Raw genomic sequence first — 21,217 nt, forward strand, 5'->3', positions numbered from 1 at the left:
CAACCATAGGCTAATGTAAGTGTTCTGTGCACACTGAACAAAGGCTAGGCTAAACTATGATGTTCAGTAGGTTAGGTATATCAAATGCATTTTCAACTGATGATATTTTCAATTTATGATGGGTTTATTGGGATGTAATGCCATCCTAAGTCAAGGAGCACTGTATTTCTTTTAATATTCCCAATCCCAGGCTGCTAGGAGACACCCCGTATTTTCACTTACTCTATACATATCACCATGTCCAGTAGGCTCTACTTTCTGCCTTGAGTCTGTTCATTTCAACCCATCTCCCTGGTACAATCTACCAGTTTTCCACCTGCCAACCTGGTTTCACTTCATCCACTTTTTTCTTTTTACTCATTCACACAGTAGCCAGAGTGATCTCTTAAAAATGCTGTTATGATCACAATTTTCCTTTGATTAAAACCCTTTTGGCATGCTACAACAGAGATGAACCTTGAAGATATTATGCTAAGTGAAATAAGCAAGACACAGAAGGATAAATATGATTGCACTTGAGAATAGTAAAATTCATAGAGACAGAAAGAATAGTGGTTTTCAGGGGTAGGAGGGAGGAGGGAATGGGGAGTTATTGTTTCATAGGTACAGAGTTTCAGTTTGTGAAGATGAAAATGTTCTGAAGATGGATGGTACAATCGTTGCACAACAATGTGAATATACTTAGTGCCACTGAATGTACACTTAAAAATCATTAAAATGGTAAATTTTGTTGCATATGTTTTGCCACAATGAAAACAAAATACTTTTGTTTGTTCATTGCTGTTATGATAAAGATCTCAACACCTGACACCCCCTACAAGGTCCAATATGATCAGACCTACCATTCCACCCCGAGGTTTTTATACTCCAGTTACACTAACTGTCTTTTTTCCAAGTTATTGATGACACTAAATTCCTTCTTACTTTAAACCTCCCTTAATGTTCTTTCTGGAATGAAATGCTCTTCCTCTCTTTTCACCTGGCCGGGTACTATTACTCATTGTTTTATCCCTCAGCTTATACAGCACTTCCTCCAGGATATTGTCCCTGACACTCTCCAGTGGTACATCCTTCTATTTACGGTCTAACAGCACCTATACTTCTTTGTTGCACTTACCACAATTATGGTGTATTATTCAGTATCTGTCTCTTCCAACATATTGCAAGATCTGTGAGACCAGAGACTATTTTGTCTTATTCATCAAACACCTTTCAAAGAGCTGGCATTTAGTACAAGTTCAAAACATATTTATAGAGTCAATGAAGCAATATACAAATGAATGAATACCATCTAAATGGTAAAGAATAATTCATTAACGAAATAATATGAGGGCCAGGTGTGGTGGCTCATGTCTGTAATTGCAGCACTTTGGGAGGCCGAAGCGGGTGAATCACTTGAGGTCGGGAGTTCCAAACCAGCATGGCCAACATGGCGAAATCCCATCTCTACTAAAAATACAAAAATTAGCTGGGCATGGTGGCATGTGCCTATAATTCCAACTACTTGGGAGGCTGAGACACGAGAATTGCTTGAACCTGGGAGGCGGAGGTGGAAGTGAGCCAAGATCGTGCCACTGCACTCCAGCCTGGATGATGGAGTGAGACTGTCTTAAAAAAAAGAAAAAAAAAGGATTACCACTTAAAAGGTATTTCAAAGAAAAAACATAATATTTACTTATCATTTTAAAAATAATACAAATTCCCTATAGAAAACCTGGAAAATCCAGATAAAATATAAAGAAAACAAACACTGCCCTATCTTGCAACCCAGTGGTAATCATTGTTGTACATCTTGGTATATTTCCTTCCAGTCCTTTATGTGTTTGTATGTGTGTGTGTCTGTGTGTATTTCTTGAGAAAACACTCCAGTGGGATAATATGTATACAATTTTGTTTCTTCTATTTATGTTGTACCATTTACTTATTCCCATATTATAAGTAATTCTGATTTAGAATATCTTTTGATAAATCTTTGACCCACATCTTGGATTTTGATTAGAATTACTAAAAGTAGTTATACTATATGAACATAAAAAATATGAATTAGAAAACAGAAAAAAGGAATAAATACCTTACCATAATCTAACGATACAAGAATGACAACTTACTTTTTCTTTAACAACTTAATGCTTTCAAACCTTCATTCTGTTCAGGTGGCAGAGACAGATTTCTGTGAGCAGATACAAATCTCAGTTGACAGAGTTAGGTGATTAGGACATATTTTTTTTTTCAGAATTCATCTTTATTTCTATTTCATTTCACTGAGATAGCCCATCTGGGGCCATGATTAAGTACACTTAACTTATAGAGTGCCAAAGCATTTGGGAAAAACATCTGGCCTTTGATATCAAATGTCTATGCAGCGTACAATCATCCTGTTTTATTCTTGGTCATTGGTCCACAGAGCCGATAATTCTCTCATTTCTGTCTGTATGCGCTCATCAGGCCCAATGGCTTCTTTCCCAATTTCAGTGCTACCCACAGGGGAATAAGACTCCTTCTGTTGCTTTTCATAAATACTACAACTTGGAAATCTCTGCAAGTCAAGTTTTGAATGTGAGTAGAACCTGTGAATATGATGATACATTACTCCTATGAACATGTTACAAAGGGAGATTATCCAGGTAGGTCTAATCTAAGAAATGGGGACCTCAATCCTACAACTGCAAGGAAATAGATCCTGCCAGCAATCTGAATGCGCTGTGTTAAAATCAGATCAAACTTTAAAATTTTTTAAAAGTTTAGTGTGCATACAAAGAATAGTTTACAAACTGGGAGACATCTAACCAAAAGTGGCAAGAAGCCTAGCTCACAGCAGTTACAGTGCAGCTTATAAACACTGAGGAGGAAGTATTTGATCTTCGTTACATTCTTTTTAAGGCAAGCAGAGCTGTTAAGCTGATTTGTCTATAGCCGATTGAATTTCATTCAATCACACTGTCAAGGACATTTTGTGTTTTGTTTATGTCTAGAGCAAGTGTTTCAGGGAAATAAGGATGACTTAAGTTTTGGCTACCTGGCTATAGGTGGTTGGACTTAAAATATCTAAACTGGGGCCTCTGTTTTTATTTATCTTTAACACTTGGAAGCAGATTCTTCCCAGAGCCTCCAGATAAGAAGCCAGCTTGGCTCTTGACTTCAAATCAAGGTGTTCTTCCCAGAGTCTCGAGATAAGAACGCACCAAGCTTGGGTGGGTTCTTATCTTGAGGCTCTGGGAAGAATTTAATGAAATTAAACCAACTGGCTATAGACAAATCAGTTTAAACAGGTATGCTTGCCTTAAAAATAATGTAATGAAGGTCAAAATACTTTCTCCTTGATGTTTGTAAGCTGCTATATATCTATGATTACCAGGAGGCAATTGAACCTGGCCAAACCTTTTGATCTATAGAATTGGGACTTCTGATCTACAGAATTGTGACACCATAAATGGGTGTTATTTTCAGCTGTTGAGTTTGTGGTAATTTGTTATACAGCAGTAGAAAAGTACGGATTGAGTATCCCAAATCCAAAAATCCCAAACCCAAAATGCTCCAAAATCCAAAACTTTTTGAGCGCCAACATGACACTCAAAGGAAGTGTTCATTGGAGCATTCTGAATCTGGGATTTTTGGATTTGGGATGCACAACCATTGTAATGCACACATTCCAAAATCCAGAACAATCTAAAATCTGAAACATTTCAGGTACCAAACATTTCGGATAAAGGATACTCAATCTGTAATACAAGGGGATTGCATAAAGGAATGATTATCAGGAGGCAAGGAACATGGGGATCATTTTAGGTCTGTATAAGGGGCCACAGTAACCTTGTCTAGAACAGCAGACCTGCCAGTTAACTCATAGAACCATGAACTATCATAATGAATGGGGGTTATCTTAAACCACTCAGATTTAGACTGGTTTGTTATGCAGTTAAAGCTAATTGTTACAACTTCTGGGGTGAGAGAAGTATAGATCAATTCCTCCTAAATGAAAAGCCCCATCATATTTCCAAAGATACTGAAGAATATAGAAAGGGCATGAGATCTGAATTTGAGCCCATGACTTTTTATAAGTTATCATTTATTGATGACTTATTAACACTGGTAGGAGCTCTATATTCACTATCTAAACCATATAACTGTAAGGTGGGTATTTTGAAGGCTCGGTGAATCTATGTTATATTTTCATTTTGTGGAGTTAGATAACCTTGATTACATTCACCATTCAATCCTCAATTCTCTCTTCTATAAAATGGGCTTGATTATACTATTTAATTCACAAGATTACACTGCTGTGTAAACTCCTGTGCAAATATTAGAACTCATTACTAGCAGTCCAGGGTTCAGTTTTCACATCATATTTGCCACTGAAACTCATCTAGAGTGACTACATCAACACACTGTATCTACATAACATGTACTATATCAGCATATATATCAACACTTGGTTTGTGAGAGTCTGCACTCTTAGGGGTCTGTTCTCCCTGCTTGATCAAGACATACCAATTAACCACTAAAAGAATATAATTCACAGGTTAATGACAAGCTCTGGTTTTGGAATTGGGGAAGGACAGCTAATATTTTTGAAGGCCTCTATGTTTCAGGCACCAGGCTAGATGATTTACTTCTATCAGCTGACTATGATTGAATTTGTTTGGACTGGGTCATTTAGAAACCATTTCAAGTAGTTCTACTGTGAGCATGGGTCACAGTAGAATTCTACTGTGTATCCATGATTGAGAATTTCTGACATACAAAACCCCATTAAATCTCGCAAAAAATATTCCAAAATAGGCGATATGTTTATTTTACAGTAAGGAAATGGATGCCCACAGACATTAACTTTCCCAAGATCACACATCTTGTAAAGCCAAGTTTTCTGCCACTTTACCAAAATGACAGGTTTCTTGAACAGAGGAGACAATCACTCTTACCAAATTAAGGGAGATACTAAACCGAAAAGCAAGAAAGACTGAAGATTCCTACTTAATAATCAAATCCCCTTGGTTGACCTTGCTATCCCCCGTGAAACTTTTCCAGCCATATCAGTCCTTGTTTGTTGATCTCCTCACTTTATTTCTACTACACGAGTAACTGACTAATTTTGATGGTATTCATACTTATCCTTACCATATATTTGTTTCTACATTGGTCAAGTCCTCCTTGTACATTTCCTAGTTGCCAACCTGGTGCCACAGCGGGCAAATCATGGGAACAGCCCTGGTTTTGGAGCCAGACCCACCTGAATTGGCCTCCCGCATGGACTTAGCTGTGTGGCCATGAGACAAGGCATTTTATTCTTTGAATTTCAGTTTTGTAAGCATAAAAAGGGGAAAATAAAACCCATACTTTAGTAAGGTTTAGAAACACTACACTCAGTAAGTCATAGCTAAGTCACCGTCACCAATGGTAGCCAAGTGTGTGGTGCAGCAGGAAACACATGGAAAGCAGTAAGTCACATCAGACCTTTGGAGTCGATTCCTTTACGGAACTCAAATGCCCTCACATTTAGGGAGAAACAGAAAGAATTAGGACTCATGAAATCGAGCTGGGGCTGGCACTTCTGTCCCTCCCAACAGGTTTCCAGAAAGCTACTTACACACGATGCACTCGCCAAACCACTGGAAATCATTCTACTTTATACTTTTTTCCACCCTGCCTCACGTCCTTGCCCTATGACCGGGTTCCTACCCCAACCTCTGCCCCAACACTGAGGGGAGGAGTTGCGGGCCTCTTTTTACAGTGGATAGGATTCCGAAGGGGAGAGTAAATCAGTAAGGCTCCACCCATTTCACAGGAGGCCTAGAGAGGGCGCTCCCCTTTCCCCTCCCGCCTGACCTGCCAGGAGGTGGGCTGGCGCAGAGGGAGGGCCCTGTCCCTTGTCCCTTTAAGGAGGAGGGCCACGCGCCGGCCGAGAGTGCGGCATAGCCCCCACCCGCCGCGCCCTCACCCCAGAGCAGCTGCAGCCCCAGCCGCGGCCGCCCCTCCGCCAGCCGAGTCAGCAGCTCTGACCCCCGGCAGCAAGTCGCCACCATGGTGAAGATCGTGACAGTGAAGACCCAGGCGTACCCAGACCAGAAGCCGGGCACGAGCGGGCTGCGGAAGCGGGTGAAGGTGTTCCAGAGCAGCGCCAACTACGCGGAGAACTTCATCCAGAGTATCATCTCCACCGTGGAGCCGGCGCAGCGGCAGGAGGCCACGCTGGTGGTGGGCGGGGACGGACGGTTCTACATGAAGGAGGCCATCCAGCTCATCGCCCGCATCGCCGCCGCCAACGGGGTAAGGGATGCGCGGCCCCGCGCCGCCGTGCCCCTTGGCGCGTGTGCGACGTGCGGCCTGCGGCGCCCTCCCTGGCTCGGGGCTGGTCGCTTCCGCGCGGTCGCCCTGGTCTCCACCTCCCGCTCCTCCCCCTCCTCCGCGTTCGCTCTTCTGGCCTGGAGGCCGGACGGAGGTAGCCAGGCTGGGGAAAGCGGCCGTGGGACCCGGCAGAGCTCCTCGCCTGACTCCCGGGGGGCGGGGAGGCACGGGCGCGGAGCCGGGCGTGACCTTGGGAGGCCCGCCCGACCCTCCGTCTCCGCCCGCCGCCTTCCCTCTCCCAGTCCCCCGCCCCTCCCAAGGCCTCTGACATTTGCCTTAACCTTGCCACCCGGGAAGATACGGTTACGGCGCAGAGTGCCGTCGCCTTAAGTAGGAAAGGTTAGACAGCCGCCGCCTCGCCCAGAGCCCCCTCGTATCCCGCCCGCTCCCCTGCTATTCTCGGCTGGGACTGGCGCTTCCCGCTGGCTCGGAGCCCGACACTGTGGGGCAAGGGTGGCGAGAGCACCCATCCCCCTGGGGCGTCAGGCTGGCAGATCTCAGCAGGCGATTGCCAAGCTTCTCTTCCCGCCCCCTAGTTTGCCTTGGTTCCGAACTCCTGCCCTTTACGCGGCCTGCTTGCAGGGGGGCAGGCTTTTGAAAAATCTAGTCTTTGCCCAGTGGTGCCCGGGATCTGTTCCACCGACGGGGCTGAAGCTGAATTTTCATTAGAATGGCAACAACATACCCAAAGACGCCCTTACGCAAGCAAGCAGTCGTGGCAGGCCAGGAAATGAACGCAACACCTTGGTTCCGCCCCGGGCCAAGGAACATTAACTGACTTGATTGGGCGGGTCCACTCGGATAGGTGAAACTTTAAAAAAAAGGTTTTTCAGTAAATCTGATATATGAAAATGTGGGGCCGGGCATGGTGGCTCACTCCTGTAATCCCAGCACTTTGGGAGGCTGAGGCGGGTGGATCTCCTGAGATCAGTAGTTCGAGACCAGCCTGGCCAACATGACGAAACCCCGTTTCTGCTAAAAACACAAAACTTAGCCGGACGTGGTGGCGGACGCCTGACATCACGCCACTGCACTCTAGCCTGGGCGACAGAGTGAGACTCTATCTCAAAAAAAAAAAAAAAAAGAAAAGAAAAGAAAAAAGAGAATGTGGATTGATAAGTTGAGGCTATTCACTTACTTTTGTAAAACATTTCTAAGGAGTCTGAGGACCAAGTTTTCTTCCTATATTTTAAGTGAGATTTGACTTATGGCCAATTCTTCTGGAACACATCCCCTGAAATGGATATTTCTATTCATTTTAATAGTACTTTGTTTATCTAATATTATTGACATTGAGTACTATTTGCCAAGCACCATGGTAAGCACTTCATTTCTGGGTCTCATTTATCCTCCTGCAGCCCTATAAGGCAGATGCTATTGTGGGTATCTTCAAGTTGCCAACGAGAACACTGAAGCTTAGGTAGGTTAAATAATTTACAAAAACTATAATGGCAGCACTAAGAGTCCAATATAGATCTGCCAATCCCAAGAACTTCAACATCTCCTGAGAATGAAGGGACCCTTGATCTCAAAGATCTGTTTTCCAGGCTCCAAAATCTAAACTGGGCCCTATCTACATCTGCCTCCCCGGGCCAAACATTTATAAGCATCAGTGAGGGAAGATTGCCTGGATTTGTCTACTTTGTGCTCCTGAATTTTCGGACAAGCACAAATTCCCATGAAAGAAGGACAAACAGTAGCTGTATCCCAGTAGATCCCTTCATCTCCCCATTACCACCTGTGCTGAATTTGCATTTCATTCATTCATTCAACAGATCCTGTTGAATACCATGTTCAGAGAAATGTGTGGACTAAAAGGATGATGCAGACACAAGATTTGTCCTTAAGGAGCTTACAGCAGAGTGGAAATTTTAGGTGCCAGATGGAAATTTGTCCATTTGGGAGTAGTGTGGGGTGGGAAGGAAAGAATTAGTTAAGACTAAAAAAAAGTTCTTAAAACTTCATCACCCTTTAGCCATTGCCCTATTGGTCTTCTCTCAGCCAACCTTTGTAAAAGCTTTCTGCATTCCTATTTCTCATTCTCACCTCTAGTTTACTCGCCATTTCACTGCAATCTGGCTTCTGCCCCCTTCACTACTCCAGTAGAATTGCTCTTGCCAAAGTTACTAGTGACTTGCCAGTTGCTAAATCCATGGAATACACTCTCGGTTTTATCTTCTTTGGCCTTTCTGCTGCATTTGGCACTGCTGATTTTGTACTCTTAAAGTTCTTCCTCCCTTGGCCTTGCTTACTCTGCTGATTCTGCTCACACTTTTTGGAAGTTCCTTCATGGGCTGCACATTGACTTTTCCCTAGGTTTCTTTTTTCTTTCTTTCTTTCTCTCTTTCTCTCTTTCTTTTTTTTGAGATGGAGTCTTACTCTGTTGCCTAGGCTGGAGTGCAGTGGCGCTATCAGGTCACTGCAACCTCCGCCTCCCCGGGTTCAAGCAATTCTCCTGCCTCAGCCTCCTTGGTAGCTGGGATTATAGGCGTGCACCACCATGCCTGGCTAATTTTTGTATTTTTAGTAGAGACAGGGTTTCACCATCTTGTCCAGGCTGGTCTTGAACTCCTGATCCACCCTCCTCGGCCTCCCAAAGTGCTGGGATTACAGGCGTGAGCCACTGCACCTGGCCTATTCCCTAGGTTTCTATGCTCAGCTTGTTCTCTGATTTTGTTCACTCTGTCTACTCACTCGGGATTTTAATATGCTACTCTTTCTCTTGTGATATGATTCAGTCCAGATAGCATCTTCAGAAAGCTTTCTTGACCCCCCATCCCTACTGTTTTGTTTAATTTTATTTAATTTAGGAGAGCTAAATAATTAAACATGAGGCCAAAGTACATAAGAAAGTGGCAGTCTTTTATTGCAAATATGCGCACGCTCTTGGGTGAGGTTCTCTGGTCCTCAGGTGTGAGGGGCCAGGCAAGTCGCCCGGGCGCTCTCGGGTGAGGGTCTCCGGTCCACGAATGCGGGGGCCGAAGAAGTCACGCCGGCTCCTGCCGTTGGCGGACTTTTATGCATTGGTACTGGAAGGGGGAGGGCAGTGGGCGGGATAAGGGTGTGATAGGGGCGTCTCCATAGGTGTGGCCGGGTAAGTTTCGATCTCTTCGGATTGACGTCACCTGGCGCATGCTTGGTTGATCTGCATCTTCCCGGGCGGGGGCTGCATTTTCCCGCGCATGGGAAAGTTGGTGAGGAAGAACCTGGAAGCAACATGGATTGTGCCTTCTTGTTCACCTTCCTCCATCTTGTCCTTTCTCCCTCACCCAATCACCTACCACCCTTCTCCACCTATTAAGTGCTCCTTTCCCATAGATAATTCTAGAATAGATATATTAAATTCTAGTGAAATTATCTGTTTACATGTCACAGCCTCCCACTAGAGAATAGGCTTCTTTAAGACAGACCTGTTTTCCCTGTATCTGCAATGCCTAGGACTATGTAGCATTCAATGAATTCTTGTTTATTTGCTCTGAACGGTGGGTCACTTTTGTATTCTAGCACTTGATTTAAAGCCAGCATATAGTTGGTGACCAATAAATTTATTCACATCAAACATTTATTATGTGTTTGCTTTGTATCAGACATTGTACTTGAGGTGTAAAATATTTTTGCCCTTGGGAAAGTCATAGTCTGGGAGGGATGGTAGATAGGAGTCAACAGACAGCACAGTGTGTCAGGTGTTGTGATGGAGGGATGTGCAGGTGTTTTTAATGTCAATGACTACTTGGGAAGGAAAGATGAAGGGAGGGAGGCTCCATAGAGAAGTGGTAGCTGAATTGAGTCTTAAAGAATGAGTTGGAGTTCCCAAAGTGGGTTTGTCGGGTAGGAGGAATTCTCGGCAGAATGAATACAAATTGAGGGAGTTTAGATTAGAAACAAATACAAATTTCTAATCTTTTTTTGTTTCATCCGCAAAGATTGGAATAATACATACCCAGAGAGCCTGTTGTGAGGATTAGATGAAACAACATATTTACAAGTACCTCACTTGGAAACTGTTCGAATGACAGGTGTGTTATTGTTTTGCTGGTACTAGGACACTAATCCAACCTGATGCAGGTATTAGCCACCCAGATGGTCTCCCACCTTCCTCTAATCCTCAACAGCCCCAACCAATATAGAGGGGTTCCATGTTAGTCAGAACCCAATTGGGTACAAATGACAAAAACCTTACTTAGATTACTCCAAGTGAAAAAGGAATTTATTGGCCCATGTTACTGAAAAGTCTAAGAGAATCCCAACGAATTCTGTAGTTGAAACTATTCCTGGTCTCTAAAAATCACTTTTGGGTCTAATGATCTGCAAATGACCAGCATTAGAAATTGAGGAGAGTTTAAGCTCACAAGTAAATAAATGTGTGCATATTTTGAAGGATGATTTATCACCACCCTAAGCAAAATAAAATAAATGCCTTTGTGGGAGCTTGTAAGTAGGGTATTCTTTGTTGTTGTTGTTGTTGTTGTTGTTGTCAAGTTACAGGGATTCTTTTGTCAGCGACTCCTTTGCTACTCATTTGTGGAAACTATGGAGCCCCTCCTCAGAATATATATATTTTAAAATTTGAGACATGGTCTTACTCTGTTGCCCAGACTGCAGTGCAGTGGCACGATTGTGGCTTACTGCAGCCTCAGTCTCCCCAGGTTTAGTTGATTCTCCCACCTCAGCCTCCCAAGTAGCTGGGGTCCACAGGTGCATGCCACCACGCCTGGCTAATTGTTTTATATTTTTTGTAGAGATGGGGTTTCACCAAGTTGCCCAGGCTGGTCTCAAACTCGTGGGCTCAAGTGATCTGCCTGCCTTGGCCTTGCCTCCCAAAGCACTGCGATTACAAGTGTGAGCCTCCGTGCCCGGGCAGAGTGATTTTATTTTTAAGTGAATAAAATACAAAGCATTACAAAGGAAGCAAAATTATATTGAAGTATAATCAAAATATTAGAAAACTAGATTTGTTATATATCAAGATACATGCTTCTTTACTGACATATTAGATAGCAAGATTCGTGGAGGATCTAATACTGCCTTACTTCAGAGTAGTGGTGAGTATAAGTGATGTTTTGAGACATCTGCAATCTCAGTATTTTGAGATAACTAAATAGGATATGAAAATATAATTTTTATTGATGAGAAATTCCTAGGTAGTAGCAATAATAGTAGCAGTAGTAGTACTAATACCGTGGTTTGCTTCCTACATTTATAATAAAAGGAAATGTTAAATTTCAGTTAGATGTTAGTGAAAATAAAGATTGTTTTGTTTATTTTGTCATTCATATTCATGGACCCCATTGAATTCTACCCAAGGACCTCTTGAGGTAGGGGGAGGGGATGTAAGTATCCCAAGTTAGGAACCCCCACACTAAACAATGATCCTTTTTTAATGTCAGGTGATGCCTGCACCAAAATGGGCCTCAAACACATGACCCAGAGGTTGAGGGTCTCATGTTCTCAGAGCAAACTAGTGGGACTTTGCAAACTTCGCCTTATAGTGGAGGAACTCCACTGTCTCCCACTTGAAGTAAACCACCCTTTTCTGAATTTTCATGGGGTCCATCTGCAAACACTGCTGAAGGAACATGTTTCTGGCTATAGGAGTTCAATTTCCTGAGAAGGAGATAAAAGAACACTGAGCAGGAAGGGGAAGGTTTTGGGACTCTTGGGTAGTTGGAGTTAGGTGGAGGCACCTTGCTACCTTTACTTTAAACCTTATATCCCCAGGGCAGGTATGACTTGGCAGAGAAACACCTTCAAGTCACTTTTTTTTTTTTTTTTTTTGAGACGGTGTCTTGCTCTGTTGCCCTGGGCTGGAGCATAGTTTCAGGATCTTGGCTCACTGTAACCTCTGCCTCCTGGGTTCAAGTGATTCTTCTGCCTCAGCCTCCTGAGTAACTGGGACTACAGGCGCGTGCCACCATACCCAGCTAATTTTTGTATTTTTAGTAGAGATGGGATTTCACTGTGTTGGCCAGGATGGTCTGGATCTCTTGACCTCGTCATACGCCAGCCTCAGCCTCACAAAAGTGCTGGGATTACAGGCGTGAGCCACCGCACCCAGGCCAAGTTACTTTTTAATATGCTGTAACCACCCCCCACCTTTTAAAACAAACAAACAAAACAAAAAACACTTTTTAAATTATGGTGGGGCCAGGCACAGCGGCTTACTGCACTTGAGTGGGTCACTTGAGCCCAGGAGTTCCAAACCAGTTTGGACAATATAGTGAAACCCCTTCTCTACAAAAAATAAAAAAAACTTAGCCTGGTGTGGTCGCGGGCACCTGTGGTCCCAGCTACTTGAGAGACCGAGGTAGGAGGATCATGTTCAGCTTGCGAGGTCGAGGCTGCAGTGAGCTGTGATTGCACCACTGCACTCCAGCCTGGGGGATGGCAAGACCCTGTCTCAAAAATAAATAAATAAATAAATAATGAATTATGGTGGGCTTTGAACAATTGTTCTCCCCTTGTTTACACTTTCTGATTTTGAATCAGCACCGAATGCCAGGATGGATAACCTATTGTCCTTTCCACCCAGGAGCATACAATCTTTTGGGGGAGATAAGACAGAAGAAACACATAGACATACAAATAACAGAATTAGAAAACATGCTGAGCTCAGAGAGAGAGAACATTTTGGATTGGGAAAGAAGTGCCTGCACCTAAAACCAATTATGTCTTGAAGAGCGGAGTGTGTGCTATAGAAGACAGTGGCTGCCCTTCAGGTGGGGGACCTGCCGAGAGAGGTGAGGAAGAGGGAATAGGCAGGACTCTTTTAGAGCCAGGCACTTAGTCACTAAACTATCTTTGGTACATAAAATATTTAAATCAATTTGCTTGGGAGTTTCTCTTTCTTGGCTTCACTAATGCTCTTGCTGAAAAATCTTTTTCCTTTACTTTCTTTTTAATCAAATCTAATGCCAATGAAATTTTGTAGAATAGAAAAAGCATTCTCCCTTTTTAAGATAAAGAGTTTGTTTTTTTTGGTTTTGTAAACAAGATAACATACGGAAGAGTGCTCTACTGTTTTAGAAAGAGTGACTCATTCAATAAATATTTATTGAGCACCTACTAGGTTCTGGGAAGTAGGGATACAACAGTGAATTGAACAAAGTTTCTGCTCTACAGAGCTGTGGGGTTCTAGTTGATCCTGACAGATGATAAACATGTCAAATGAAGATAAATTCGCTGAAGAAAAATAAAACCCAGTAAAGGGGACAGCATTAGAGGATGGGCTGCTCTTTTTAGTGCAGCACTTGGAAAGGCCTCTCTGATAAACCTCATGAGAGCAGAGACCTGAATCAAGTGAAGGAGTGAGCCATGCACATATCTGTGAAAAGACTTCCAGACACAGGAAGAGTTAGATGGAAAAGATAAACACATATAATCATTTAATATTATAAAATTATGCCTCAGGTATATAAATGTAGCATACATTATATTGTACAAAGGGTCCCAATATACTATGACATTTTACATATAGATTATAAGTATTATTATATTATAAATTTATCTTGGGATAATAAGATGTATAATCAGCATTGATCAAATATTTAACAATAATTTTTTTCTCTCTTGGACTCTAGGGTAGAGAAAACTTTTCATCTACCCTCTTAGGTTATATACTGGGGGGCTTGCAAATTAAATGTAAAAGACAAATTAGCAACAAAAAGACATTTGTGGGAGTTTACAGAAAAATGTGACAGGAGGCAGTTAGACTTGGGGGCCTATATATCATCTCAGTAGGGGAAGGCGGAGGAGGAGAAGAGCGTTTGCTGGAAACCATGACTTTAGGAAAGATAAATCAGCCCTTAAGAGAATAGGTAGGAGATATTGTAGTTTTATGCCAGTGTCTATTTAGTTATGGCAATAAGAGTAGATCTTCCCTGGTTGTGAAACTCCAGAGTTCCTTTGGGGCACGCTGCTTTTAAGACAGATGAAGGAGTTTAGTAAAAAGCCCATTTTTAAATGACTGCGGCTCAAAATAATTTTTATGTCACAGTGGTATAGTCTGGACCCTTTCAGACTTTAGAAGAGCTTTCGGGAGAATGATTTGAGTGAGCTACACTTCTAGGAAAGTGAAGCAGGAAAGTTTGAACTGATCGCTTTATTCTCCTCCAAGTTCCCTTGAGGCCCACACAGACATAGCCAGTTATTCTGTTGACTTTGAAGCTGTGTGCACAGTTGGGATCCACCTTTGAAAAATGGCTCCTGAGTGTGTTAAGTAAGTAATGGCTAGCCGAGGGCTTCAGTTGGGAGGACTGTGGAGAAGACTTTTCTCCCCTGGGGTCCTCAAAGGGGAAAGAAATCACAAGGGGGCAGCATAGGGAGTTGTTTGGAACGGGAGAGAAGGCTGTGTTTAGTGTTGGGATATGTGGATGGATATAAGCTGGGTTTTGTTTTGTTTCGTTTTTTAAACTTCAGCTGTTAGAAGTCCTCCTTCCCGTAGCTTCTCCAAATCACCACTGAGCTGATTCCCCAAGGCATAAAGAATTAACACAGTGGGGAATGCTAGTTAAGTCATGCCAATAAAGATTTAATCATGAATCAGAAACCCTTGGAAAATTATGTTTTCATATTGGAAAGGTGTTCTTTTTTTCTCTGTTTGTACCCCAAAGTGTTTTGAAGGTTGAAATGCGATAGGTGGTAGGACAGAAATATTTGGTTGACTTGTCCAGTATGCTAATGGTGTTGGAACAGGGACTCCAGTCTTCTGATATTTCATCTGGTTGGTCTTTTCCATAAATAAATATATCCCAGAGTAAGTACCTCTGGGGATTGTTATAATATCCTAGTTAACAGCATGGAGAAACTGGCTTGGTCTATGTTAAGTAGGAGTTTCAGAGCTTTTAATATGTGAGTCCTGTGAGTTTGTAAAAGGACCCCAAATAACAATTTTGGGAAATACCAATCTATACCATGCTGGGTTGATAGGACCATCTATGCTATACAAGAATCTTCACAGATTTAAGTTTCTTCTTTTTAAACTGCCATTAAGGGCATGCAGGGAAGGTGAAATTTTGTTTTCATGTCTATATATACCATATGGTTTATTTTGGCAACTAATATATGAATTTGTTCTTGGCTGCTTTGAGTGCCCGTGAAACACAGCACTCCTTTCCAGTGGAGGCACCCCAAATTCCTTCCAGTTACCCAGTCAGTACTCAGTGTTCATGGTTCTCTCCATCAAGCCCATGTGTGGCTCCTTGTGTAAACTTCAAGACAAATTAGCAGGCCCCCTGTCCCCACTACATAACTATGTATAACTATATATATAGGGAGAGAGTTACATAACTCTGTGTGTGTGTGTGTGTGTGTGTGTGTGTGTGTGTGTAAAGAGAGGGGATATAGTTGTATATTTACATATGTGGACCAGTCAGTAGCCATAGTAGTGTTACATTGTCGCATTGTGCTGGCCCCAGCCATCACAGTCCTGTCCCGGCAGTGGAGTAGGTCCACAGGGAACCCTGGTTCCACCCTCAGGGAGGAACTCTATCCACCTGCTCGTGTAGCAGTGGACATTGGAGAAGGCCCTAAAAGTCCTTTTAGGGCCGTACAGCTTATGTAACCTGCTTCCTGCTGATGAAAGTTGGAGGATAAGAGGCAGGGGTGACTTTTGCAGGCCAGGCTCATGGCTCTTTCACTGTACAGTACCTTCACAAATTTAGTAGGCTTCTGGCCTATCCTGACCAGTTCCATGTGCTGGTAATCACAGTGAAAGTTCTCACCTCGATAGTTTTGAAACCTAAAAACTTTGACTTGTATTTATTGGATGCTCTGTCCCTCCCCTGATTTCTCTATTACTGATGGTTACCTTGAGCTAGGTGGAAAAGATAGGCTAGTATGAAGACAGTATCCTTAATCTGATTTTGCTGGTGGGCTAGTTCCCATTGTCTGACAGAGAATCCTGGGGAATATTTTATTTATTATTATTTATTATTTTTATTTTTTTGAGACAGGGTCTCACTCTGTCATCCAGGCTGAGTGCAGTGGTGTGATCATGGCTCACTGCAGCCTCGAATTCTCAGGCTCAAGCGATCCTCCCACCTGAGCCTCAGCCTGGGACTACAGGCATGCACCACTACACCTGGCTAATTTTTTGTATTTTTGTAAAGATTAGGTTTTGCCCTGTTGCCCAGGCTGGTCTCTAGCTTCTGAGCTCAAGCAATCCACCCGCCTCGGCCTCTCAAAGTGTCAGGATTACAGGTGTGAGCCACTGCACCTGGCCCTGGGGAAGATTTTAGACACAGCCTTTTCTGCTAAGCCTGCTGCTTACCGTATAGCTGATTTAAATTGGTTCCACAAATAGTTGTCATCTCAACTCTGCGATGCCACAAATTCCTGGATTTGGGCAGCATCATTTGCAGGCCACAGTTAAAAAAAAAAAAAAAATTCCCTTAGCAGAGCCCATTAAAGCCCTTACCTGCCTTTATTTCTGTCTGCAGAATGGCCAGCCCTTGCCTGAGCTCCCCTTTTTATTGTAGCAAGGGGTAGTCAACAAGCACTCATGTTCTGAGTTCTCCCAACCATTTGTCTCAAGCTACAAATTTGGTTGGCCACGGGTCTGCCTCCTGTGCTGTCAGAGGCAACAGATTTTTGCATGCCATAAAAAGCATGCTGATGCCACATGTTTTAGATGCTGTTTTGGTACAGAGTACCAACTTTTCTGTTAAAATATAGGTTTGGCTGCTGTTAGCAGAGTTTCCAAATAAAGTGCTTAAAGGTTGATAGTAATGGAACCCTTCCTTTCCTATCCTGAGTGTGGGCAGTCCAGGGCTGATGTGTGGCTCCATTATGGAGGGGTACCCATGCCCCTGTTCTTCTGTTGCACAGCCTTCCTTGGAGTGTTGCTCTTATCTAGGTCTGGGGTGGCTGCCCACCACCTTACCATCATGCCAGCCAACATGCCAGCAGGGGGAGAAAGATTGAGGAAGGCATACCTTTCTCAGAGTTTGAACATACCCATCGCACTCATGTCCCATTAATCAAAACTTAGCCAAGCTCACCTCTAGCAGCAAGGAGTGCTGCGAAATATCAGTCTTATTCTGGGTGTCATCTGTCAAGCTAAACATTGGGGATTTGACAAACTAAATGAAACGGAGAATTGATGTTGGGGAACAACCAATAGTTTATACTATCCTAAGCATTCCTTCCAAATTTGGTGAAAATCACTGTCATTTTCAAGTGGTAGTGTTACAGAGAGAAGACAGAACTTAATTTTATATGGGCAGCTAGATTTTTGGAAGAGACCTTGGCTGTCAGTTATTCCAACCCCACATTAGAAAGGAACCAAGGCACAAACATTGCCATTGTGTGAGAGTCTTAATAAACTACTTTATTGAGATATAATTCACATACCATATAATTTACCCACTTAAAGTGAATCATTCAATATTTTTTTAGTATATTCACAGAACTGTACAACCATCACCACAGTCTAACTTTAGAATATTTCCATGATCCTAAAAGAAAACCCCTTACATTAGCAGCCAATCTCCCTCGCTTCCCTACCCCTTCAGCCTTAAGCAGCCATTAGTCTATTTTCAGTCTCTACGTTTGCGTGGGTAGATTTTACATGGACCAAACGTCCAGTTTCGGTTACAGGCAAGAGAAGTTACATTTACCAAGTGAAAGCACAGGAGCATGAGAAGCAAAGTAAGGGCTGTGTTAGGAGCAGCAGAATTAGTATCCCACGCTTCTCTGCGCCTTGTCCTGAGCATCGCAGAGTTAAAGATGTCCTCATTTGCCAGGAGCCGCCAGTTGAATGGGGAAGATTGACACATACAAAACCAGACAGTAACCATTAGGTGTTATAAAAGCTAACACAAAAGGAAAAAGAGATGGCCGTGGAAGCTCAGGGCCAGACTGGGATGGACGAGTGTGCCTGGGATGGGTGATATGCCTGGCGAAGGTGTCCTGCAGGAGATGAGTGTGTCTTTTCTCGGCAGACTCTCTGTCCACAGCAGACCAGGCTGTCAAAAAAAGGACGCGACATTTCTCCAAGAGAATAGCTTCTTCATTTTCATGAGGGTAAGCAATCAGATTTCTTTTTTTATAAATATATTTGAACTTATATATCCAAATTAGTATCGTACCCTGCCAAATCGCCGCTCTGGGAACCGCGCGTGCACTCCAGTGATGCGTCTAGTGCTGAAAGCATTTGAAACTCCTCTATGGGAATTATCTTTCAGCCAGTCGGTTTATGGGTCACCTAGGAAAACCAGTCACATTATTTTATAGTCATGCCTCATTTTTCACCTAAAGTGATGTAACAAGATTTGATCACCCACTTTATTCATTAGACATGGCTCCAGCCAATTTTTGTCTTTTTCCAAAGTTCAAATCTACTCTCAAAGGATGAAATTTGTCATGACTGAGGACTTTCAAAGAAAGTGCCACAGACAGTAAAAACAGTTCCCCACTAAAAGAGTTAGAGAGATGTCAGCATTGTTTGAATAAATATGTTGTTTCCCAAGGTAATTGTTTTGAAGGAGATAATGCTAATTGAGATGAATTTACTCTGGCATAACTGTTTAAAGGGAGTTACTGTATTTTATACTGTTCAAGCACGTTGACCTGTAGAGAGGAGCTTAGGAGACAGTTCTTGCCGAGGCAGAGTCCAGCATTCTGCTTTCTGCAGCCTACCGCAGTGGTCTGGGGATACAGTTCTCCTCCATTCTGGTAAACATTTAAACCTGCTTTGGTGAGGCATTTAGGAGCTGTACAAAATGGGAAGGTTTGTTAAAATACAAACAGACAAAATGGCCAAATACCCAGCCCAGACTGAGGAAGAGAATCCTGTCAGCTCTAGACCACAGAACCTGAAACCCAAATGCTAAGCCAGTGCCCACCTCGAGTCTGTGAAATTGTCCCCTGACTTCAGAGGCCAGAAAATGGATCTGGGATGGCATAACTGGGTGGGGACAGGGAAAGGCCTTTTGATTTAGCAATAAAACTATTAGGTTACACCACCTCCATGGGGACTTTGAAAAATGCATTCCGTGGAACAAGACGAAGTGCATTTTAAAGGAAGATTTGGAAATGAAGCAAAAGGGAAATAAGTGTAGAAAACTCAGATGGGATCAGGGATAAGATTGGCACCTGTCATGAAAGCCCAGCTTCCTCTCTGGGCTGGGCCACACAGTTCACTCCAACTGCTTTGTGTTCAAATCCATGAGAAAATCACTTATCCCACAGTTCGCCATAGATAGCTCCTCCATATGTAGATGTGGTATTCAAAAGAATAATCATAATATCTGCCTTGAAGGATTCTTGTGAGGATGAAATAAAATTTGTGAAGCACTTATTGTAGGGTCTGACCTTGTAAGTGGTTAGTAAAGAGAAGATTCTGATGATTCTACGATTATTATGATTATTGCAAATACTGATGCCATTGGAGGGCAGAGGGAGGAGACAAGAAGATGGGCCTAGGGAGGGTCTTTGTGCCTCCTTCCACCCTCACTTTTTGGCTGTCCTATCCTGCCTCTGTCCACCACATTATCCCTTGGACTTTATCTGTCAGGCAGAGGTTCACAGTTGCTGTAAATCTCAGCCACAGGCCCACTGATCTGAGACCTTCACCTGGTTTGAGTCACAAGCTAGCAGTGGCTAGCTAAGGATGGATATTTCAGGATGGATCTGTGGAATGGTTACTGGGCCCAGGCCAATGTCTTGCTGCAGATGGGAAGCTGCAAGAAATGTATGCTGGCATTTCTGGAAACCTCCTGGGACATGTGGATATGTTCATTTGACAAACATTGTGAAACACTTTGTGTGCCAGGCACTGCGCACAGTGGTTGTGGATATAGGATGAGTAAGACAAAGTCCTTGTGCTTAGGGTGCTCATGCTGGTGAGACAGACACTCCATGGGTAGTTACAACAACATGGTGTGAATGCTAGAACAGACAGTCCCTGACTTACCATGGAATGATGAATAACAGTTGTTCAACTTTACAGTGGTATAAAAGTGATACACATTCAGTAGAAACCATACTTCGGATTTTGGATTTTGATCTTGTCTCAGGCTAGCAAAATGCAAGATGATATTCTAGGAGCAAGCCGCACCTCCCAGTCCACCATGCGGTCCTGAGGGTAAACGACCAGTAATGTACAATACAGGGTACTGTATTTAATAAATTACATGAGATCTTCCAACATTTTATTATAAATTAGGCTTGTGTTCAATGATCTTCCCTAACTATTGGCTAAGGTAAGTGTTGTGGGCACATTTCAGGTAGGCTAGGCTAGGCCATGATGTTTGGTAGGTTAGATGGATCAGATACATTTTTGACTGATGGTATTTTCAACTTACAGTGGGTTCCAAATGGAAGTCAGGCCACTTGGTGGCTACCTAATTTTACCACGTAACTTCAGTTCATAGTAGTGGCTTGCAAGTGAAGACTTTGAGACTTTGCTTCAAATCTCAGTTTCATAATTAACTGTACAATATCATGTATTCTGCTTAACTTATCTAAAACTGTTTTCTCACCAGTAAAGGGGGATTAATTCCAATATCTGCTATATCAGATAATTTTATGAGGATTGAATGAAATAATGTCATACAAAGGTTTTGTGAACTCTAAGGTGCAACTCAAATATAAATTATTTGGTTGTTTTTAAAACTCCACTATTGCTTCAGGAAACTCACCCCACCAGGCTAATTTAAGCTTTTTGCCAAAAACAAATCTCTACACACAATTTTGTCTAGTTCTCTCGAGGTCCAAAACTCAGATATGCTAAAGAATAATAAAAAAAAGTTACAGGCATTATGCCATTTTGAGACTCTTACTAGAATATCAAAATTACATCTTTTATGTTAAAATCTATGTTAAAAGTATATATAATCTTTGGTGTGAGATCTGAGTTTGATTCCTGGACATGCTA

At 42.7% G+C, this 21,217-nt stretch overlaps 1 protein-coding gene across 4 annotated transcripts in view; it reads left to right on the top strand.

Annotated features, from left to right (window-relative positions):
* The first annotated feature begins 5,754 nt into the window (after positions 1 to 5,754).
* Positions 5,755 to 21,217, top strand: part of PGM1 (phosphoglucomutase 1) — a 66,866-nt gene continuing 51,403 nt past the window's right edge. For 2 of the 4 annotated variants that reach the window (XM_025380352.1, XM_025380361.1), the window contains exon 1: positions 5,755 to 6,264. In XM_025380352.1, coding sequence (XP_025236137.1) covers positions 6,019 to 6,264 — 246 coding nt within the window. In that variant the 5' untranslated portion in view covers positions 5,755 to 6,018. Of the gene's footprint in view, positions 6,682 to 21,217 lie in introns of all 4 variants that reach the window. The other 2 variants (XM_025380368.1, XM_025380375.1) reach the window with 2 other exon arrangements.

This window comes from Theropithecus gelada, chromosome 1 (genome assembly GCF_003255815.1).
Source record: "Theropithecus gelada isolate Dixy chromosome 1, Tgel_1.0, whole genome shotgun sequence".
NCBI classification, from domain to species: domain Eukaryota; kingdom Metazoa; phylum Chordata; class Mammalia; order Primates; family Cercopithecidae; genus Theropithecus; species Theropithecus gelada.